This window comes from Stegostoma tigrinum, chromosome 19 (assembly GCF_030684315.1).
Source record: "Stegostoma tigrinum isolate sSteTig4 chromosome 19, sSteTig4.hap1, whole genome shotgun sequence".
NCBI lineage: Eukaryota > Metazoa > Chordata > Chondrichthyes > Orectolobiformes > Stegostomatidae > Stegostoma > Stegostoma tigrinum.
In genome coordinates, this window is record NC_081372.1 from 189,544 (window position 1) to 214,387 (window position 24,844).

The 24,844-nt window shown below is 44.3% G+C and overlaps 1 protein-coding gene across 1 annotated transcript in view; it reads left to right on the forward strand.

Annotated features, from left to right (window-relative positions):
* ahcy (adenosylhomocysteinase) overlaps positions 1–24,844 on the forward strand; it is a 70,711-nt gene that overhangs the window by 40,254 nt on the left and 5,613 nt on the right. Inside the window, exons 6-8 of the mRNA XM_048550495.1 lie at positions 2,132–2,219; positions 9,171–9,288; positions 23,114–23,308. Of these exons, the coding sequence (XP_048406452.1) occupies positions 2,132–2,219; positions 9,171–9,288; positions 23,114–23,308 (401 nt within the window). The remainder of the gene's footprint in view (positions 1–2,131; positions 2,220–9,170; positions 9,289–23,113; positions 23,309–24,844) is intronic.

A 24,844-nucleotide genomic window follows, 5' to 3' on the forward strand; every position in this document is an offset into this window, starting at 1 on the left:
CTACTGTGACAAAAGTAAGTACTGTATCCCCATCCCCCTCCTGATACTATTCACTCAGTCTCTAGATCTGTTTCCTGAGCGGCCAAGGTAGACAAACAGGAGGCTAGAAGAACACAGCCAAGGCAGGTAGCATCTTCAGGAAAAAAGAAGTCAACATTTGGGTATTACCTTCTTCAGGACTGGTCCTGCTATCTTGCCATCTCCAAACTCATTTCATGTCTGGATTCATGACGTCACCTCTGCCTCTGGGTTCAGCTCCGCTGTGGTCACCACTTTGGAACCTGAGTCCCTCAACAATGGAGCCCCAGCTGCTTTTCCGGTAGTCCCTGTTACACTTCACCCCCAGGTTCATTCTGCCAACACCTGCTAGAATAGAGATAAAAGGAACAGCAGCAATCTGGCTACAAGATTGACTGAGGACAAGAAACAGAAAGAACTGGTTCGCTGATATTTTTCAGAAGGAAGAAGATACATTATGGAGGTTTCTAGGAGGCCATATATTGAGCCATAGAGTCATACTGCACAGAACTAGATCCTTCAGTCCAGCCAGTCTATTTTGAATATAATCCCAAACTAAACTAGTCCCACCTGCCTGCTCCTGGCCCATATCCCTCCAAACCTTTCCAATTGCACTTATTCAAATGTCTTTCAAACATTGTGATTGTGCCTACATCCCCCAGTTCCTCAGGAATTTCATTGCACAGGTGAATCACCCTCTCAAAAAAAACCCATATGTTTTTTACAATCTCTCACTCCTCACCTTAAAAATGTGCCCCCGGACTTGAAATTCCCCCCACCTAGGAAAAAGAGTGCTACCATTAACCCTATCTATACCCCTCATAATTTTATAAACTTCTATAAGGTCACCACTCAACCTCCTATGCTCTGTATGCAAGACAGACCCAGAACGGTGTCGGCATAGTGGCATACGTTCAGGAGGCAGTTGCGCTGGAAGTCCTTAACATTGATTGCAGACCCCATGAAGTTACATAGTTTCAGGTTGACCACGGGCAAGGAAACTTTCTGCTCATTTCAACAGTCTGTAGCCCGTCAGTTGATTTAATCAGTGTTTCTTCATGTTGAACAATGCTTGGAGGAAGCACTGAGGAAGGCGAGGGGACAAAATGTATCCTAGGTGGGGGATTTCACTGGAGCTCAGCTCTGGGTATGTTATTTAAGGAAGGATGTTAAAGCCCTGGAGAGCGTTCAAGAGAGATTTAGTAGAATGATACCAGGAATGAGAGAATCCTATATGGAAAAAAAGGTTAGAAAAATTGGGCTTATTCTCCTAGAAGCAAAAAAGATTGAAGTGACCCCATTGAGATGTTCAAGATTATGAATAATTTTGACAGGGTAAAGAAGAATATTCTGTTTCCACTAGTTGGTATGTCAATAACTAGGGATCACAATTTCAAGATTGTCAGCGAGGGAGTTAGGAGTGAGATGAGGAGAAACTTCTTTACTCAATTGTTAGGATTTAGAATGTGTTGCCTTAGGGAATGGTGGAGACAAATTCCAGAGGAGGCTTTGAAAGCGACCTGAATATATATTTGGAAGTGATGAATTTAGAGAGCTGTGGAGATAAGCCTGGAGAATTGGACTGGTTAGGTGGTTCTTTTAGAAGCTGGTATAGACACAGCAGGTTGATTGGCCTCCTGTACTGTAAGATTCTATGATCCTATAGTATACACTATACTCAGCCCTATTAATAGGGACATCGTATACAAGAACAGGGTGATTATGCTATACTTGAATAAGATACTAGTTGGACTTCAACTGGAATCCTGTGCACAGTTTTGGCAGCCATGCTTCAATGCGGACGCAGTGAAGACAATGCAGAAGATGATTTTGAGCAAGTGTTTGAAGGGGTTTCAAACTGTTACAAATATTTTACCCATAACTGAGAGATCAATGCTTTCCTCTTTGAAGTAGATTTTAATCCAAGAATAAAATGCCTTCCTCTTCACCCTTTTTCTCCTCATTAACACTGCAACTTTGAGCACTTAATTGAGTAACAGTAACCAAGACTTGGGCTGGTTCAGTTGAGCTTTACTTACATAAAATCCTTCTGTTTCTTTGTCCCATCAATTCTGACTCTTGTGAATGTTATCCAGCTTGTTTTATTTTTTAGGTTATGAGGTCACCACCATGGATGATGCATGTAAAGAGGGAAATATATTTGTGACAACAACTGGCTGCAAAGATATCATCGTGGGAAGGTAGGAAATGGCTGATTCTTAACTCCTGTGATTTTTGGCAATCAGCACAATGTTGTTTTCTGTTCAGTAAATCATTGAATCACGGATAACCAATCAGCCTGCCACATCAATGTTATTTATATATCCAGTTGAACAAAATATATGATTGCTTTTGTAACATTTCAATGAAATTCTGCTGCCTATAAGGCAATGATCCAAATACCCAGAAATAATTTTCCCTTCTTGTTTTTGCCGACTGTTTACTGTCCGTCTTGGCAGAGGACACATTTCTTCGTACTTGCTTTATCAGAATGCTTCCATTGTTCTGTATGCTTTTATTGGTTGTAGTTTACATAGAACATAGAACATTACAGCACAGTACAGGCCCTTCAGCCCTCGATGTTGTGCCAACCTGTCATACCGATCTCAAGCCCATCTAACCTACACTATTCCATCTACGTCCATATGCTTATCCAATGACGACTTAAATGTACCTAAAGTTGGCAAATCTACTACCGTTGCAGGCAAAGCGTTCCATTCCCTTACTACTCTCTGAGTAAAGAAACTACCTCTGACATCTGTCCTATATCTTTCACCCCTCAATTTAAAGCTATGCCCCCCTCGTGCTCGCCGTCACCATCCTAGGGAAGAGGGTCTCCCTATCCACCCTATCTAACCCTCTGATTGTTTTATATGTTTCAATTAAGTCACCTCTCAACCTTCTCTCTAATGAAAACAGCCTCAAGTCCCTCAGCCTTTCCTCGTAAGACCTTCCCTCCAGACCAGGCAACATCCTAGTAAATTTCCTCTACACCCTCTCCAAAGCTTCCACATCCTTCTTATAATGCGGTGACCAGAACTGTACACAATACTCCAAGTGCGGCCGCACCAGAGTTTTGTACAGCTTCACCATAACGTCTTCGTTCCGGAACTCAATCCCTCTATTAATAAAAGCTAAAACACTGTACGCCGCCTTAACAGCCCTGTCAACCTGGGTGGCAACTTTCAAGGATCTGTGTACATGGACACCGAGATCTCTCTCCTCATCTACACTACCAAAAATCTTACCATTAGCCCTGTACTTTGCCTTCTGGTTACTCCTACCAAAGTGCATCACCCTGCACTTGTCTGCATTAAACTCCATTTGCCACCTCTCAGCCCAGCTCTGCAGCTTATCTATGTCGCTCTGCAACCTACAGCATCCTTCGTCATTATCCACAACTCCACCGACCTTCGTGTCATCTGCAAATTTACTAACCCATCCTTCTACGCCCTCATCCAGGTCATTTATAAAAATGACAAACAGCAGTGGACCCAACACCGATCATTGCGGTACACCACTAGTAACTGGTCTCCAGGATGAACATTTCCCATCAACTACCACCCTCTGTCTTCTTTCAGCAAGCCAGTTTCCGATCCAAACTGCTATATCTCCCACAATTCCATTCCTCCGCATTTTGTACAATAGCCTACAGTGGGGAACCTTATCGAACGCCTTTCTGAAATCCATATACACCATATCAACCGGTTTACTCTTATCTACCTGTTTGGTCACCTTCTCAAAGAACTCAATAAGGTTTGTGAGGCATCACCTTCCCTTCACAAAACCGTGCTGACTATCCCTAATCAATTTATTATTTTCTAGATGATTATAAATCCTATCCCTTATAACTTTTTCCAACACTTTACCAACAACTGATGTAAGGCTCACTGGTCTATAATTACCAGGGTTGTCTCTTCTCCCCTTCTTGAACAGGAGAACCACATTTGCTATCCTCCAGTCATCTGGCACTATTCCTGTAGACAATGACGAGTTAAAGATCAATGCCAAAGGTTCGGCAATCTCCTCCCTGGCTTCCCAGAGGATCTGAGGATATATCCCATTCTGCCCAGGGGACTTAACTATCTTCACCTTCTGAAGGATTTCTAATACCTCTTCTGTGTGAACCTCAATCCCACCTCCCCTGTTGTAAGGAGAGCGACCCAAGTTTCCACATAACGAACTGCATGCCACCCTTAGAATTATCCTGGTAAGCCTTTTGTGCAGCTTTTAAGGCCCTGCTATTCTTCCTAACATGTACTTAGAGATGTCCATAATGCTCAGTTGAGGTATGTCGAAAGATTTGTAAAAGTTTCACATGACTTCCTGTTTCAACACAACCCAATTTTACAAAGTCAAGTATCCAGTGCAGTTTCTTATCCTTCGTATCAGCTTTACGTGGTACATCATAAACCTTATAGTATGTGGTTCATTGTTATAGAGTCGTGGAGTCTTACAGCACAGAAACGGACCTTTCAGTCCATCCAGTCTATGCCAACCATAGTCCCAAACTAAACTAGCCCTACCTGCCTGCGCTTGGCCCCCATCCCTCCGGAGGTTTTTCTATTTGTGTACCAGTCTAATGTCTTTTAAACATTGTAACTGTACTTGCGTCTACCACTTCCTCTGGAAATTCATTCCACACATGAACCGCACTTGGGTAAAAACAAAAAAAAAATTGCCCTTCGTATCTTTTTTAAAACTTTCTCCTCGGGTGTTAAAAATATGCCCCCTAGCCTTAAAATCCAACCTGAGGGAAAAGACACCTGATATTCACCTTATCTAATCTCGTCATGATTTTAAAAAAAACTTCCATACGGTCATCATCCCTGTTGCCCTCCTTAAACAAAGGAACAACGTTGATTATTCTCCTGTCCCTGGGGACCTCACCTTTGACTTAGGTTAGAAAGATATCTGACCAGGCCCCAGAAATCTCCTTCCTTTCCTGCACTGGGATAGATCCCAATGGGCCCTGAGGACTTAACTACCCTTTTAAGATAGCCCCATTTTTCAGTCACAGTATCTTTGCCAACCTTTTTGTTGTGGTCTATCACAATTCCATTCTTGATCCAGTCTGCGCCTGTAACTCTCCAATCTTATTTACAACACACCATGCCCTTTCATAAGTACAGTAACACTGATTTAGGCTTTTAGTTCTTTCAGTGTAGGCATTACTAGCTAGGTCAGCCTTTATTGCCCATCTCTAGTTGCCTTTGAGAAAGTGATGGTGAGTGCTGTGACTGTAATGAGGTTAACTAGATGGATGTCATAGAATGTGAGCTCCATGAATGAGGGGGAGTCCTGGCTGACAACTTAAAAACAGGAGGGTCAGGGGTTCTGTTCACTGCAGGAGCTGGCTCTGTGCTAGATATGTTAGTGTCATGTATTATGCACTTGTAAATAAAGGGTGACCAGATGCTGGAGTTATTTCGGTTACAACGAGAGAAATAACACATACCTGAAGAGATTTGCATGCAACAGTGATCTTTGAGTTAGGGTAAGCATTTCTGGCACCATGCCACCATTTGGGAAGCTTGACCCATGCAATCCAGCCATTGAAGACTGGGTCTGTATATGGAAAGAATGCATTATCTACTGTGAGCAACTGACATTGGGGCAGATGAAAAGTAATGAGTAATTCTCTTGACAGTTTGTGGACCCATAGCTCTTTCGGTTGTTGGAAGCCTAATTTTCCCTGAAGCACCAGTTACTAAAACCTTTCAAGAGTTTGCGGACTAGCAAAGGAATATTGCAACCCCAAGCCTCCTATAATTCTGAGGTGTTTTTGGTTTTCCTCAGCAGTTTGAGAACCAGAGAAGTCTGTGTTTGGATTTGAGACAGCTGGCAAAGGCATGCGATTTTGTTTTAACCCTAAGTGAGATGCTAAGACACCATTTGGTATGGGGAATTAACGATGCAATAACGCTTACAAGCTAAAGCCCAACTAGACTTCAGACAGGCACAGCAACTAGCATTGTCATTAGAAAATGTGGTAAGTGGAGTTTGAGTTAGAGTACTTTGATGGAAACGGACACCCTCGCTTGGCCGACAGGGCTTAGGGAGCATCACTTGAGTGAAAACAACTTCATAATCATACTCAGGACATACCCTGAAATTAGGGACTCTCGGTCAGCCCTCAGAAGATCTCCAAAATGAAACCAAGCCTTAGCCAAATGGTTAAAATTTTCTTGAGATTCAAGCAGGTAGGCCATTGTTGTTGCTGCCAGCATGGGGACCTGAGACAGTAAGAGTCCCTTTAGGCCTGAATTGAAGAAAATAGCTCATAGGCTGTTATCCAGGGCGGGGCGCATCCTGGAAAGTTCACCGACAAAATAAACATCTGGTTAAATGATCGCCCAGTTCTAACGGAGGACGATACCGGTGCAGTTGTGTTGATGATTGCAGAACCAATCTTTACCAAAATTGATTCTGGTCTCCAACCATAAGTTTATGTAAGACCTAGGCCAGACTGAGGGCCTGTGCCAGGGAACCTCTATAGATTAAGGTTGTAATTTCAGTTCTGGTGTCTTATGAGAAACAGGGGTTTGTTACCTCTGATTGTAGTAAAAGGCTGGGACCCAAGCTTGATGGGGCGAAATTGGTTGACAGATTCAACTTGATAGGCTCAACATTTTTGATTAGAAAATGGCTGCCTAAATGAAGTCCTAATTAAATTCCTGGATGTTTTTCAGCAAGATCCAGGGACCATCAAAGGAGCCAATGCCATATTGTTGGCATTATTATATGCTGACCAAAAAGCAATTCCATGATTCTGCAAGCCCCAGTGGTGCCATTTGCCTAATTTCTTGAACTTCCTGGGGAAGAAGAGACTTGTTGTTCCCCTTGATCATTGCATTTACTTAGGAAGTCTTGGACAGGTCGTTGGTTATCATACCCTGAGGAACTTGATGCTCTTCACTGTCTCAACCTCCGTTCCGTTGATGTAGATGTGGGCATGTTCTGCCCCTTTCTGAAGTCAATGATAAGTTATTTAGTTTTGCCAATGTTGAGAGACAGATTGTTTTCATTGCACCATGTCACCAAGCCCACTATCTCTTCTGTATTTTGACTCCTTAGATATCTGTCCCACTACGGTGGTGTCGTCAACAAACTAACAGACGGCATTCGTTCAGAATTCGCAAACATAGTCATAGGTGTACAGGGAGTACAGTAGGGGGCTGAGGATGCATCCTTGGGGGGACTCCAGTGTTGAGTATTATTGTGCAGGAGGTGTGGTTCTGTATCTTCACTGATTGTGGCCTATGGGTCAGAAAGCTGAGGATCGAGTTGCGGAGGGCAGAGCTGAGACCAAGGTCACGCAGTTTTAGATCAGCCTGGAGGGGATAATGGTGTTGTAAACTGAGTCAGTGAGCAGGAGTCTGACATAGGTATCTTAGTTGTCCAGCTGTTGTCACCAGACAATGGAGAAAGTTTTGCAATTTATCTGGATGACATGCTAACAACAGGGATGGCCAGTAAAGAGCATCAAGAGAACTTGGACATAGTACTTAAATGTTCCTCCTAGAAAGGGACACCTTTGGAGGAAAGAATGTGTTCTAGGCACGCCAAGTGACCTAATTGAGCAACAGAGTTGACGAGACCGGATAACCTCTGGAAGATTAAGTGAGGGTTATCAAAGGTGCCCCAGCCCCCATGTCTGTACTACAGCTTAGGGTTTTCCTTGGGTTGGTTTCTGCCTAGTTCCCTAAATTCTGACTGCAGGATCAAATCACACCATATCAAAACCAACATGGACCATGATCTCTGGCTGTTCACCTTCCTGCAAAAGAATGTCCTAAACCAATCTTTGACATCCTTGGCCCTGGCACTAGGAAGGCAAACGCATCATCCTGGATACATTTCCACAGTCACAGAAATTGTCATAGTCACCCTAATTATCAAATTTTCTACTAATATTGTTCTCTCTTCTTCCTGCCCTCCTTTACACCCAAGTAGGGAGCTGTCTCCTTGATTTCCTGCTGTCTACATACTATCAGTAGACTCTCAATTCTGCTAGAGGCAATTTGAGGATTTTTGACCCAATGACAGTAAATGCACAGCAATTATATTTCAAGTCAGGATGGTGGGCGGTTTGGAGGGGAATTTGCTTTTGTTGATGTTCGCATGAATCTGCTACTCCTGTCCTTCCAAATGGAAGTGAACATAGGTTTGGAAGGCACTATCTAAAGATGTTTGACAAATTTCTGCCGTGCATCTTGCAGATAGTACACACCGCTGATACTGAGTTGCTGAATACACTTCCTGCACTTGTGGCCAATGAGGACACCGATGGGTACATGCTTTCCCACATTTAACAGGCTGTGTAATGCACTCGACCAAGCTTTGTTACAATATCTTAACATTACTTCCTTTACATCAAATTTATTCTTTTTGGTTACTTATGTTACTTTATTATATCGGCCCTGATTTTCCCCTTATTCACGATGTTTTTCAGTTAAATCCAAATTTAGCCATACTTCAAAAGTAATATGCTTTTCTAATTTATACTGATTTAAAGAAATCCCTAATAACAGTTCTTTCAATGAATTTAATGAAAAAGAATAGAAGAGCAAAGTTCTCCTGTCTGGCTTTTACCAAACTCCCCACTCAGCACAGTACTTTTTGCAGCAAACAAGTACCTCTTTCCCTCTTTGTTCTAGATTCCTACTTGTAAACCACATTCACTCGGTCTCTCCCTCCATCATACTGATAGTGTGCCCTTACATCCATATTAGCATACCGCACATGGTAGTAAGACCAGACAGCCTGCTCTGTTAGAGTTACTAGCAAATATCTACTGAGGCCAACTACATCATAACCTCAGCAGCTTATCTGCATTTGTCTACCACCTGTTCTGCCTTCATGATGGAGAGCCAGTACATTTCAGCACAAATGATCAAGAAGTGTGTCCAAGTGTTGATTTGAGTCCCACCATCGGCAGAGACGAGAGATCAGAAGAAATTATTATTAGTGTAAATTTGATGTTATTTTTGGGAAATCTGGCGGAATTTGGACACCCTCCTAATTCTTCACTCCTCAAACAAATTGCCATTGACAAACTTCCTAACTTTTAAATGTCCTTAACCCTGATTAATATTTTGTTCCACCCCCCACCATTGCTGTCTTCTCTCTTTTCCCCCTTACCTGCTCAGGCATTTTCAAGAAATGAAAGATGATGCGATCGTTTGTAATATTGGCCATTTTGATATTGAGCTGGATGTGAAATGGCTGAATAAAAATTCAACCAAGAAGGTGAACATTAAACCCCAGGTAGGTGAAACTTCAACTATCAAATGGATGTATGCAGCAGTAATCCAGTTCCTACTAAAGCCTTGGGCCCTCGGCAGAAACTGGATTAAAGAAGTGCGGGAGGTCAGGGAGGAAGTTACAGGAGCTTTGATCCAAATTTTTAATTCCTCTTTGGCCACGGGGAAGGTGTCAGAAGACTAGAGTACAGCTAATGTTGTTCTGCTTGTCAAGATGGGTGGTAGAGATGAACCCCAGGGAATTACAGGCTAGTGAATCTTATATTAGGGATAGCGAACGTGCTGAAGGACAATTAATTTTTGCTTGGAGAGGCATGGTTTGAATCACAGATAGTCAGCACAACTTTGTCAGAGGGAGGGAGACTGATGAAGATAAAAGCACGTGTGATCTAAGGTTACCTGGCAAGTTTGTTCCAAAATTAGCTCAGTGGTAGGAGGCAGTGTGATGGTAGAATAATGTTTGTGACTGGAGGCTGGTGTCCAGTGGCATGCCACCTGGATCAGTGCTCGTGGTGCACGTACACTATATAGAAGGAAGTGTGGGAGTGATGATAAGTTTGTTGTTGACATGAAGATAGGCTGAAACAAAAACAGAAATTGCTGGAGAATCTCAGCAGGTCTGACAGAACCTGTGAAGAGAAATCAGAATTAATATGTCCAATTTGGTGGCCCTTCTTCGGAGCAGATTGGCTGGGGGTTGACAATGAGGGAGAAGGCCTTAGGCTATAGGAAGAAATGGAAGGTTCGCACTGATGAGTGACAAATAGAGCATAACCCTGATAGTGTAAAGTGATACGTTTTTGGCAAAAATAACAAGACAAGGATGTACTCAATAGTTGGCAGGTCACTGGGAAATGAAGGAACATAGGGAATTTCTTTAAAATTTATTATGTTCTTGGACTTGTCGCTGACTGACTACCATTTATTGCCCATCCCTAACTGTACTTGAGAAAAAGGTGGTGAACTGCTGCCTTGAACTGCTGTAGTCTATATGCGTTAGACCCACAATGTCCCTAGGGATTTCCAGGATTTGTATCCAATGATAGTTGAGGAGCAGTGAGTAACTTGGAAGCGAACTTGCGTGTGGTGGTATTCCCATATATCTATTGTCCTTGTCCTTCTAAATGTAAATTGTTGTGGGTTTTGTGGGTGCTGTCCAAGGATCTGTGGCAGAATTTCAGCAGTTCATCTTGTAGATAGTACACACTGCTGCTGTTGAGCATCAGTGGTAGAGGAAATGAACATCTGTGATTGTGGTGCCAATCATATTGATTGCTTTCTACTGGATAAGATCATAAGGTATAGGAACAGAATTAGGGCATTCAGGCCATCAATCACAGCCGATACGCTTCTCAAACCTATTTTCCTGCCTTCTCCACGTAACCCTTGATCATCTTATCAATCAGGAACCCATCTATCTCTGACTTAAATGCATTCACTGACTTGGCCTCCTCAACGTTCTGTGGCGTTGAGTTCCACAGATTTCCACCCTCTGGCTAAAGAAATTTCTCCCCCTCTCAGTTCTGAAGGATCGTTTCTTCACTCTGAGTCTGTGCCTTCATGTCCTAGTCTCTCCTACTAGTGGAATCATCTTCTCCACGTCCACTGTACAAGCTTATCAGTGTTCTGTATGTTTCAATTATCCCCTGTCAATCTTCTAGACTCCATCACAGTCCCAGAGTCCTTATCAGCTCCACAAATTACAAGTCCTTTATCCCAGGGATCGTTGTTTTAAACTACCTTGAAACCCAGCTCACACCAGCTGAGATGCTGCTTGGCCTGCTGTGTTCATCCAGCCTCACATTTTGTTATCTTGGATTCTCCAGCATCTGCAATTCCCATTATCTCTAACACCAGCACATCCTGCCTTAGATAAGGAGCCTAAAACCGCTCTCAGTATTCCAAATGCAGTCTGACCAGATCTTGTGCAACTTCAGTACATCTCTGCTGTTGTGTTCTGGCCCTCTTGAAATGAATACACACATTGCATGTGCTTTCCTAACTGCTAACTGAACCGGCATTGATAACCTGAAGAGAATCTTGAACTAGGACTCTCAAACCCCTTTGTGCATCACATTTCTGAAGCCTTTCCCTGTTTAGAAAATAGCCTAAGTTTCTGTTCTTCCTACCAAAGTGCTAATTTCACAAGTTGCCCCCATTATATTCCATATGTTGCCACTTTGCCAAGTCTGCTAACTTGTTCAAGGTTTTCTGCAGCCTCCCTGCTCCGTCAACACTATCTGACCTTCCACAATCTTTGTTTCATCTGGAGCAATGCCCTCAGTTCCTTTGTCCAGATCATTAACATATAGCATGAATAGCTGAAGTCCAAGCACCGATCCCTGCAGAACTCCACCTGTCACTGACAGCCGTCCTAAAAAAGACCCTCTGATCACTACTCGCTGCCTCCTGCCAGTCGGCAGCATCTTGCTCACGTGCCTACTTGTCTGCTGTCAGCATGCTGTAGCAAATCACAGCACAGACTACAGGAGCAATATCACATCTTCAAACTAGGCAGTTTACAACCTTCTGGGCTCAGTATTGAGTTCAGCATCTTCAAACTGTGAATCCATTCCTTTCCTTTTAACTTTGCTTGTTTCATTCTGTCATGCTGTCTCCCCTCCCCTCTCCCCACCCCATTGGGATTGTCTGTTCTGTTAGACACATCATTGTTCTGCATGTTTCACATTCCAGTCACTTGATCTGAGCTATCAACACTCTTTCTTCCCCAGTACACTAACTCCACCCCCTATTGCATAAATGCTGGCATGTCTACACTTCACTCCAGTTCTAATGAAGAGGCATCTAGACTCTCTCAGTCCTGATAAAGGGTCCTGAACCAAAACATTGACTTTCCTGGTCCTCTGATGCTGCCTGACCTGCTGTGGTCCTCCACCTCCATACTGTATTCACTCTGACTTACAACATCTACAGTTCTTACTATTTCCTAGACTCAACACTAGCTTGCTTTCCTCTCCATGGACGCTTCCTGACTCAGCATTGTTTTCAGTTCAGAATCCAGCATAGAACATGGAGCATAGAACATCGAACAGTACAGCACAGAACAGGCCCTTCAGCCCACGATGTTGCGCCGACCATTGATCCTCATGTATGCACCCTCAAATTTCTGTGACCATATGCATGTCCAGCGGTCTCTTAAATGACCCCAATGACCTTGCTTCCACAACTGCTGCTGGCAACGCATTCCATGCTCTCACAACTCTGTGTAAAGAACCCGCCTCTGACATCCCCTCTATACTTTCCTCCACCCAGCTTAAAACTATGACCCCTCGTGTTAGCCTTTTCTGCCCTGGGAAATAGTCTCTGGATATCAACTCTATCTGTGCCTCTCATTATCTTGTATACCTCAATTAGGTCCCCTCTCCTGCTCCTTTTCTCCAATGAAAAAAGTCCGAGCCCAGTCAACCTCTCTTCATAAGATAAGCCCTCCAGTCCAGGCAGCATCCTGGTAAACCTCTGAACCCTCTCCAAAGCATCCACATCTTTCCTATAATAGGGCGACCAGAACTGGATGCAGTATTCCAAGTGTGGTCTAACCAAAGTTTTATAGAGCTGCAACAAGATCTCACGACTCTTAAACTCAATCCCCCTGTTAATGAAAGCCAAAACACCATATGCTTTCTTAACAACCCTGTCCACTTGGGTGGCCATTTTAAGGGATCTATGTATCTGCACACCAAGATCCCTCTGTTCCTCCACTGTGCCAAGAATCCTATCCTTAATCCTGTACTCAGCTTTCAAATTCGACCTTCCAAAATGCATCACCTCGCATTTATCCAGGTTGAACGCCATCTGCCACCTCTCAGCCCATCTCTGCATCCTGTCAATGTCCCGCTGCAGCCTACAACAGCCCTCTGTACTGTCAACGACACCTCCAACCTTTGTGTCATCTGCAAACTTGCTGACCCATCCTTCAATCCCCTCGTCCAAGTCATTAATAAAAATTACAAACAGTAGAGGCCCAAGGACAGAGCCCTGTGGAACACCATTCACCACTGACTTCCAGGCAGGATATTTTCCTTCTACTACCACTCGCTGTCTTCTGTTGGCCAGCCAATTCTGTATCCAGACAGCTAAGTTCCCCTGTATCCCATTCCTCCTGACCTTCTGAATGAGCCTACCATAGGGAACCTTATCAAATGCCTTACTGAAGTCCATATCTACCACATCCACAGCTCGACCCTCATCAACTTTTACAGTAGATGTAGTCAACTCATCAGCATCTGCAGTAATTTGCTCCAAAACCTCTGTCCATGCTTGTACCTTGCCCCTAACACCATGGCCTCTTATCTTATTTATCAGCCTTGTTATAAAATGGAGGTTGACCGCCCCTGGAGAACTAAAACCAAAACACCCAAAGAAAAGTGCCTTGCCCCATACTCTGAAAAAGGAGTGTGAAAAGTGGTGTAACGTGCCTTTCAGCAACTACAAGTGGTTAAGTAAAACAAATCCCTGACACTCACTTTAAAATCAACACATACCAATTTATTTATCTAGCTAACGGTGAACAAATTAACTAAACTATTAACAAACCACTTAAACCCCTTCTAACTAGTAACTATTCCCAAATGAAACAAGATTCTAATGGTATGATGTTCCAAAAAATACAGGTCCTGCTCATATAAGCAACATCAAATTTAGTCTGTCAAAATTACAACCATACGTGTCTTCTGGAATATTCTGTGCCTTCTCTGTTGCCGCTTCTGTCAGGAATATTAACTCGTTGTGCAGTTGGCACTGTTGTTATTTAGATGGTGTTTTCTCTAAGACTTAGAGGAGGCTGCGAGAGCCAGTAACACACTGTTGAAAGCGGTGGGCTTGTTAGCTGTGGCAGATGGCAGCTAGGCCTGGGGTGTCCAACTGCCCCTTTTTCTATACCTTTGATAACATAGCAATATTTTTAACAATAGGATTGGTCCTATGTTGCCAAAGCCATCAGACTTAGATTTAATAAGTTTATTTGGCATCTAAGTATGTAGTCGAAATTGCCTGACTAAATTCAAAAACCTGTTGTCTTGGTAAAAAAATTGCTGCTTGGCCCATTAGCTGTATGGCCTTACGATACAAATGTTTCAATTCGGGTGCTGTCTGTGTGCTTGCAGACTTCAAGCTGCTGCTCACAGACGTCCATTTTACCTTCCTAAGCACAGAAAAAGTACATAATCTTTTAAAGGAACCGCACAATGCTTTCCCCCCAAACACCAAATTCTAACTTCCTGTATTCCAAAGCACAAGTATTCCCTGGAGCGACGTGGCCAACTGCAAAGAAATTGGCAAAATATAATCAGAAAAATAAACTGAAATCTTGTTGTCAATAGAAAAGGTTCTCGCCCCTAACCTGGAGTTCCTGTAGTATTAGGGACGTCCAGGAGCAGGGTCTCTGAAATGTTCTGCAAACATGCATCTCGGAGTCTTGAGTGGCTCTGTGTTGGCACCACCCTATCTCCCTGAGAGGGAGAGACACCTGAAATCAGGGTGTAGGTCCTTCATCCTGCTTGCCTTGTCACTGGTGCTGAGTTCCTTTGGCTAGAGTAATAAAATGCTGATTCACGTGCACCTCCAGTAACCACTGAATGTGCTGGACCATGGCAGCTGTTGACCTCTGGTCATAGCTAGATGCCTTCAAAGTACTGACTACTACTTCGAATCCTTACAGTGTGGAACCATTTAGTCCATCAAGTTCACACTAATGCTCCAAAGAGCATTGTACCTGGACCCATCCACCACCCTGTCTCTATAAGCATGCGTTTTGCGTGGCTAATCCATGTAGCCTGCACATCCCTCAACACAGTGGGCTTCTGAAAACCTGTCTGCTGTTCCTATGCATTTTGCTATGACTGCTTGGAGTACACTGATACTTAAGCCCCTCTACTCCTGGCGACAATGAAAGAGTTAACCATTTGATCAAAACATGCAAAGTCCCCAATTTATCTGTTCACTGGAGTCAGGGAAAAATCACTGACCAGCTTTTTATGCTTAAGAATTATTGTTTATTACAAATAAATTCTAGTCATAAGTAGCTTGGTCTATCAATATATGGTTCTACTAATTAAAACTCTTAAACAAAAGTAATTGCAGGTGCTAGAAATCAGAAACAAAAACTGGGTAAAGGCAACAGCACCCGAAGGTTGCAGGAACAGCAGCTCATATTCCACCTGGGAACCCTGCAGCCTAATGGTATCAATGTGGAGCCTGGAAACCCTGCAGCCCAATGGTATCAATGTGGAGCCTGGGAACCCTGCAGCCCAATGGTATCAATGTGGAACCTGGGAACCCTGCAGCCCAATGGTATCAATGTGGAGCCTGGGAACCCTGCAGCCCAATGGTATCAATGTGGAGCCTGGGAACCCTGCAGCCCAATGGTATCAATGTGGAGCCTGGGAACCCTGCAGCCCAATGGTATCAATGTGGAGCCTGGGAACCCTGCAGCCCAATGGTATCAATGTGGAGCCTGGGAACCCTGCAGCCCAATGGTATCAATGTGGAGCCTGGGAACCCTGCAGCCCAATGGTATCAATGTGGAGCCTGGGAACCCTGCAGCCCAATGGTATCAATGTGGAGCCTGGGAACCCTGCAGCCCAATGGTATCAACGTGGAGCCTGGGAACCCTGCAGCCCAATGGTATCAATGTGGACTTCACCAGCTTCAAAATCTCCCCTCCCCCCACTGCATCCCAAAACCAGCCCAGCTCTTCCCCTCCACCCACTGCATCCCAAAACCAGTCCAACCTGTCTCTGCCTCCCTAACCTGTTCTTCCTTTCAACCATCCCTTCCTCCCACCCAAGCCACACCCCCACCTACCTACTAACCTCATCCCACCTCCTTGACCTGTCCGTCTTCCCTGGACTGACCTATCCCCTCCCTACCTCCCCACCTATACTCTCCTCTCCACCTATCTTCTTTTCTCTCCATCTTCGGTCCACCTCCCCCTCTCTCCCTATTTATTCCAGCTCTTTCTCCCCATCCCCCTCTCTGATGAAGGGTCTAGGCCCGAAACATCAGCTTTTGTGCTCCTGAGATGCTGCTGGGCCTGCTGTGTTCATCCAGCCTCATATTTTATTACCTTAGCTGTGATAGAGTTACAGCTTACTGACAGGAGAAAATAATTTGCTTTTTTTCAAGGCTCAGGTATTACAGAGAGTCATGTGCGACTTGACCGGGAATTATATTGTTGATGGTGAGAAAAATCCATCTGGCTCACCAATGTCCTTTTGGGAAAAAAATTTCAATTCTTATCTGATCTGGCCTACATGTAACTCCCAACTCATAGAATGTGGCTGACTCTTAACTGCCCTCTGGGCAATTACAGGTAGGCAATAAATGCTGGCCTAGCCAGAACCACACTTATTCGGTGAATGTATTTTTAAAAAAATACTTCCCTTCTGACTTAATAGAACTTTTTGAAGAAGTAACAAAGAGGATTAATGAAGGCAGAGCATTGGACATGATTTGAATGAACTTCATTAACGTGTCCAAAAAGGTTCAACATGGTAGACTGATTCGCCAATTTAGATCACATGGAATGTGGGCAGACCTAGTCATTTGGACATAGAACTGGCTTGAAGGTGGGAGACAGAGGGTGGTGGTGGAGGAGGGTTGTTTTTCAGACTGGAGGCATGTGACCTGTGATGTGCCACAAGGATCAGTGCTGTGTCTGCTGCTTTTTTGGCTTTTACATTAATGGACCTGACCGTTAAGTATATAACTCCTGCCCTGATGTGCCTTTCCAAAATGCAGCACTTCACATTTATTTAAATTAAACTCCATCTGCCTCTCCTCGGCCCATTGGTCCATCTAATCAAGATCCCATTGCATTCTGAGGTAACCTTCTAGGATGTCCAGTAAACCTCCAATTTTGGTGTCATCTGCAAACTTAGTGATCGTTGACTGACATTTGGAAAAATATCGATTATTAGCGATAGGCAGCATGGCTTTGTCTGGGGAAGGTGGTGTCTCACAAACTTGATTGTCACTTCCTCAAAAAAAACCTCAGAAGTCTTTAGGGGCTAGGCATAAATGTTATAGAGACATACAGCACCGGAAACAGACCATGTGTTCAACTTACCCATGTCGACCAAATTTCCCAAACTAAAGTAGTCCCATTTACCTGCGTTTGGCCCATATCCATCCAAACCTTTCCAATTCATGTACCCGTCAGTGTCTTTTAAATGTAACTGTACCTGCATCAACCACTTCCTCTGGCAGTTCATTGTACATGTGGGCCACTGCAAGCTGTTTGGCTACCCGAGAACTAATCAGATAGTTGCAGGCATATGGCCTATGACAGCTACAATTGGTCACAGTTTCTAAAACAATCAGCAATCTGTTGCTGGTTGAATCTGACTTTGTACATCTCTGGTTTCACCTGTCTGCAAACAACTTTCTACACTTTAACAAAGCAGCAGTGTAAATATGACTAAGTAAGAGTTTGTTTTTTTTTGAAGTGTAGCAGCTCCTTCCACAATGCTTGGTTTAAAAATGGTCCTTTTCCCATTTTAGTGCAAAATTTAAAAAATGTTTTCTTTTAAAAATTGTCTTTAGGTAATACTTTAAGTATAATGAACTATTTATTAACTGGCACCTATGAGACCCGAAGTGTGCCAGCTGATCAAATATTCTGGTTGATTGAGAGGCCCACTTAATCAATATTAAAAACACATGCTAAGTAATAGAATGGAATGCAGAGGGTATACATCCCTGTTACACTTTATTTACAGTAAAAATCACTTATTTAAGTTTTATTTAAGGTAAGGATGTATTATTATTTACCAGCAGAGAGCAAACTCACTCGCACTTCCCAACTGACTACTTTGACATCATGGTAATATAGGACACATCTGGTGTTTGAAGTGTATAATTTTCACCAGTTTAATGAGTGTGCTGGTTCATAAAGTGCCAGTTTTATTAAGTTGTGAAATGTGGCATTGCTAGCTTGTCAGCATTGGTGACCGTCTCTAGTTGCCTTTGAAGGTGGTGGTGAGCTGCCTTCTTGAATGGCTGCAGTGTACCTGCTGTAGATTGACCCACAATGCCATTAAGGAGGGAGTTGCAGGATTTTGACTTAGTGACAGTGAACAAACGGCAACATAGTCAAGGTGGTGAGTGCCGTGGAGGGGGACTTGGTGGTGGTAGTCTCGTGTATTGAGTGCCCGTCTTTCTGAATGGAAGTGATCATGGGTTTGAAAGGTGCTGTCTGAAGATCTTTGAATTTCTGCAGTGTGTCTTACAGATAGTAGCAGCAATGTGTACTGAACACTGGTGGTTGAGGGAGTGAATGTGGTGCCAGTCAAGCGGTCCGCTTCATCTGGATGGTGTCATGCTTCATGAGTGTTGTTTGGGCTGCATCATCCAGGCAAGTGGGGAGTATTCTATCACACTCCTGACTTGTGCAGTGTAGACGGACAGGCTCTGGGGATTCAGGAGGTGAGTTACTCACTGTAGTATTTCTTGCCTCTCACCTGTTCTTGTAGCCACTGTGTTTATGTGGCAAGTCCAGGTGAGTTTCTGGTTAAATTGTTAAATGCCACCACCACCCAGCCCCCGGCCCCGCACACCACAGGGAAGTTCGTGGGAGAGTGGGGTGGTAACACCATTCAATGTTCGGGAATGGTGTTTAGATCATCTCTTGGCGATGTCATAGCCTGCGTATTGTCTACATCTTTTTGAACATGAGCTGCTTCAATATCTGTGGAATTGTGAATGGTGCTGAACACTGTAACCATTGGCGAATATCCCCACTTCTGACTTTAAGATTGGGGGGAGGCATTGATGAAGCTGCTGAAGATGGTTGGCCTGAGGACACTACCCTGAGGAGCTCCTGCAGAGATGTCCTCAAGGTCAGGTGACTGACCGACAACCGCAACTATCCTTCATGTCCAGGTATGATGCCAATTGGCAGCAGGTTTGCCCCCGTACCTGTTGATTCGGGTTGTGTTTGGGCCCCTCGATGTTGCATTTGGTCGAATGCGGCCTTGATGTCAAGGGCTGCCACTGTCGACTCACCTCTGGAATTCAGCTCTTTTGTTCATGCTTGAACCAAGGCTGCAGTGAGGTCCAGAGTCAGTGGCCTTGGCAGAACCCAACATTGCTGTGCAGGTGCTGCTTGATAGCATTATTGATGACACCTCTATCATTTTACTAATGATGGAGAGTAGTCCGAGGGAAGAGTAATTGGCTTGGTTTGATTGACCCTGCTTTTATGTACAGGACAAACCCAAACAATTTTCCATATTGTCAGGTACATACCAGTGTTGTAATTGAATTGGAACAGTTTTGATAGGAGAACGGAAAGTTCTGGAGCGCAAGTCCTTCAGTACTATTGCTGAAATGCTGTCGGGTCCATAGCCTTTGCAGTATCTAGTGTCATCAACCGTTTCTTGATATCATGTGGAGTGAATCGAATTGGCTGAAGACTGGTATCTGTAATCTCGGGGACCACTGGATTGAGATTGATCATCCACTTGGCATGTCTGGCTGAAGATTGTTGCGAGTGCTTCAGCCTTATCATTTAGTACTGATGTGCTAGGCTATCATTGAGGATGGGGATATTGGTGGAGCTGTCTCCAGTGAGTTGTTTAATTGTCCATTCGCGACTGGATGTGGCAGGCCTGCAGAGCTTAGATCTGATCTGTTGCTTATGTGATCATTTAGCCCTGTCTCTCACTTGCTGCTCATGCTGTTTAGCATGCAGATAGTCCTGTTTGGTGGCTTCACCACTTGACACCTCATCCTGACATGCCCTCCTGCATTCTCCATTGAACCAAGGTTGAACCCCTGGATAGAGTGGGGGATAGGCCAGGCCATGAGATTACAGATTGTGCTGGAGTAAAATTCTGTTGCTGTTGATGGCCTGCAGCACCTCTTGGATGCCCAGTCTTGAGTTACTAGATGCATCTGCACCCGTCACATTGATAAGGATGAGATCAAAGTATGTTTTTCCCTCTTGGTTCCCTCTCCACCTCCTGTGGACCCAGTTTAGCAGCTATGTCCTTTAGGACCCAACCAGCTCATTCAGCCGTACTGCTGTTGAGCCACTTTTGGTTGTGGACATTAAAATCCCCCATCCAGAGTACATTTTGTGCCCTTGCCATCCTCAGTGCTTCCTGCAAGTGTTGCTGAACTTGAAGGAGTTCTGGTTCATCACACTAGGGAGGATAGTACATGGTAATTGGCAGGAGTCTTCTTGTGCATGTTTAACCTGAAGCCATGAGACTTCATGGGTCTGGAGTCATTGTTGACAACTCCTAGAGCAGCTCCCTCCTGACTGTATACCACTGCCGCCACCTCTGCTCGGTCTGCCCTGCCAGTAGGACAGGAGATATCCAGGCATCGTGACAGTAGTATCTGGGAATTCATGTGTGATTCGACAAGGCTGTTTCTGCCATTGTCTTTTCCGGTGTGTCTGTCCAGTTTCATTTCTTTGCGAATGAATGCCTTGCTAGGCCATTTTAGAGTGCAGTTGAGAGTCAGACACATTGCTGTACGTGTAAACCAGATTCAGTAAGAGTAACAGACAATAGTGAACTGGATGCATTTTTCCAACTATCAACGATGGTTTCGTGGTCATCAGTAGATTCTTAACTCCAGTTTTGTTTTAACTGAACTCAGATTCCATCATTTGCCATGGCTGGATTCGAACCTGGGTTCCCAGGCTATTAGCTAAACATAAAACAGGGGCAGGGGTAGGCCATCTGGCCTCTCAAGTCTGCTCTGCCATTCCCCAACATCATGACTGAACTTCTTTGTGGCTTCAGTTCCATGTACCTACCCACTCACCATAACCCTTAATTCCTTTGCTGTTCCAAAAAAAAATCTATCTTAGCTTTAAAAACATTCAATGAGGAAACATCAGCTACTCACTGGGCAGAGAATTCCACAGATTCACAATGCTTTGAGTGAAGAAGTTCTCCTCAATTCAGCCCTAAACCTGCCCCGCCTCTAATTTTAAGGCTACTATATCTTCCTCTTCTAGTTTCAGCTGCCAGTGGTAAGATCCCCCCTCATTCTTCTAAATTCCAATGAATATAATCCCAGTCTACTCAGTTTGTCTTCATCAGCCAACACTCTCAATTCTGGAGTCAACCTCCTCTGCACTCCCTCCAGTACCAGAACATCCTTTCTCAAGTGAGGAGACCAAAACTGAACACAGGCATGGCCTCACCAGTACCCTATGCAACTGTAATATAACTTCCCTGCTTTTAAACTCAATCCTTCTAGCAATGGAGAACAAAATTCCATTTGCCGCCTTAATTACCTGTTGTACCTGCAAATCAACCTTCTGCGATTCATGCACAAAGTCACCCAGGTCCCTCTGCACAGCAGCATTTTTTTTCTACCATTCAAATAATAGTCCCCTTTACTGTTATTCATCCAAAAATGGATGATTTCATATTTATCAACATTGTGCTCCACCTGCCAGACCTTTGCCCACTCAGTTAAACTATCTATATCCCTCTGCACAACTGCAGAGTCTTCTGCACACATTGCTGTACCACTCTTTTTAGTGTCATCCACAAACTTCGTTGCACTGTACATGGTCCCCAACTCCAAGTCACCTGTGTAAATAATTGCAGTCCAACTGATCCCCGAGGCACACCACTGAACACTGATCGTCAAACAGAAAAGCACTCATTTATCTCCACTCTTTGCTTCCTGTTAGTTAACAAATCCTCTGTTCATGCTAATACATTGCCAGTGATACCGTGCACCCTTATCTTATGTAACAGCCTTTTGTGCAGCACCTTGTCGAATGCCTTTTGGAAATCCAGATATACCACATCTACTGGGTCCCCATTTTTCACCACCTTCATAACGTCTTCATAGAATTCCAGTAAATCAGTTAAGCATGACCTGCCTTTCATGAACCCATTCAGAGATAGTAAGAAATGCTGATGCTGGAGTCGAGATAACACTGTGAAGCTGAAAGACCACAGCAGGCCAACCAGAACTACTTCATTTTCTGAAGAAGGGTCCTGACCCAAAACATCAGCTTTCCTGCTCCTCTGATGCTGCCTGACCACCTGTGTTCCTTCAGCTCCACACTGTTGTTTCATGAACCCATCCTGTGTCTGCCCAATGGTACAATTTCTATGCAATGCATTGCTATTTCTTCCTTGCTGATAGGTATGATGTTTTTTCCCCCACAACAGAAGTTAAGCTAACCGACCTATAATTCCACATCTTTTGTCCACCTTTTTTAGACAGAAGTTCTGGATTAATAATCGAGTGATAATACATGATGATACATGGCATGGTGTTCTGAGGACGGGTCACCAGACCCGAAACATTAACTCTGATTTTTTCCTTCACAGAAGCTGCCAGACTTGCTGAGCTTTTCCAGCAACATCTGCTTTTGTTTGGATTTACAGCATCCTCGGTTCTTTCCGTTTTTAATCTACTGATAATAGTCTAGGCCATCACCTCCCTGTTAAAGCAGTTTTCCGAATACCTTTTCTCTGTATTTAATTCCATCTGCCTCTCCTCTGCCTGTTATTACTATGCTGTGTGTCAATCCTAGAATCCGCAACTGTTCTCATCACCCATTTATTGTATTACCTACTCCCTAAACAAGATTTTGAAATTTGAAAATCTGAACGCCGAGGCCACAGATGCGTCAAATGGCACATGCCTACCATTAACATTTGTTGATGTACACCATTTTATTTGTAGTCTCTCCCTCAGAAGGGAGAACTGTGATGAGGTGATTTGTTTGACATGTAAGAGCGATAACTTTGTTTCAACATTGCTTTGGGGATAACCCAATCTGGTAATCAATCAGGTTAAGTTTCAAGCTGTGTTCTGGCTTTCAGGTGGATCGATATCAGCTAAAGAATGGTTGCCACATCATTGTTCTTGCCGAAGGTCGCTTGGTGAATCTTGGTTGTGCAATGGGCCATCCCAGCTTTGTAATGAGCAACTCTTTCACCAACCAAGTTCTGGCACAGATTGAGTTGTGGACCAACCCTGGCAAGTATCCAGTGGGTGTACACTTCCTGCCAAAGAAGGTGAGGTTTATATTTTGCGTATGAGAATCCGTAGGCGGATTTTATCAGTAGGTTTTGATGTGCAAAGTTTGGATTTATCACTTTTTAACCTGTTTTTTAACTGCTTTAAATCTGTAGCATGGAAAAGACTTGAATTTGCCAATTGTTTTCAGAAAACATTTGGTATTCTTGCCTTTGTTAGTCAGTGCATTGAGTATAGGAGTATAGGCTATACCAGAGATAATAGGAACTGCAGATGCTGGAGAATCCGAGATAACAAAGTGTGGGGTTGGATAAACACATCAGGCCAAGCAGCATCTTAGGAGCACAAAAGCTGACGTTTCGAGCCTGGACCCTTCATCAGAAAAGGAGGATGGGGAGAGGCTTCTGAAATAAATAGAAGAGAGAGGGGGAGGTGGACTAAAGTTGGATAGAAGAGAAGATAGGTGGAGAAGAGAGTATGGGTGGGGTGGTAGGGAGGGGATAGGTCAGTCCGGGGAGGACGGACAGGTCAAGGGGGAGGGATGAAGTTAGTAGGTAGGAAATGGAGGTGCAGCTTGAGGTGGGAGGAGGGGATGGGTGAGAGGAAGAACAGGTTAGGAAGGTGGGACGAGCTGGGCTGATTTTGGGATGCAGTGGGGGGAGGAGAGATTATGAAGCTGGTGAAATCCACATCGATACCATTGGGCTGCAGGGTACCCAAGCGGAATATGAGTTGTTGTTCCTGCAACCTGCCCTTGGCATCATTATGGCACTTCAGGAGGCCCAGGATGGACATATCATCTAAGGAATGGGAGGGGCAGTTGAAATGGTTCGCGACTGGGAGGTGTAGTTGTTTATTGCAAAACGAGTGTAGGTGTTCTGCAAAGCGGTCCCCAAGCCTCCGCTTAGTTTCCCCAATGTAGAGAAAGCCACACCGGGTACAGTGGATACAGTATACCACATTGGCGGATGTGTAGGTGAACATACTTGATGTGGAAAGTCATCTTGGGGCCTGGGATAGGGGTGAGGGGGGAGGTGTGGGGACAAGTGTAGCGCTTCCTGCGGTTGCAGGGGAAAGTGCCGGGTGTGGTGGGGTTGGAAAAATGTCTTTAGTGGTGGGGTCGGCCTTCACCTTCCTGGATGCTTCTATCTCCATCTAGGGCAACCACCCAGAAACTGATGTCCATTTCAAGCCCACTGACTCCAACAGCTATCTGGAATACACCTCCTCCCACCCACCTTCCTGCAAAAATTCCACTCTCGTACATCCCAGATGTCCTCGTTCTTCAAGGACCGCAACAACCCCCCACAGTGGTCGCGAACGCCCTCGCCCGTATTTCCGGCAACTCATCCCTCACACCCCACCCCCCGCAATAACCACCAAAAGATAATTCCCCTAGTCCTCACATACCATCCCACCAACCTCCGGATACAACGCATCACCTCCCGGCACTTTCCCCTGCAACCACAGGAAGTGCTACACCTGCCCACACACCACCTCCCTCACCCCCATCCCTGGCCCCAAGATGACTTTCCACATCAGGCAAATGTTCATCTGCACATCCGCCAATGTAG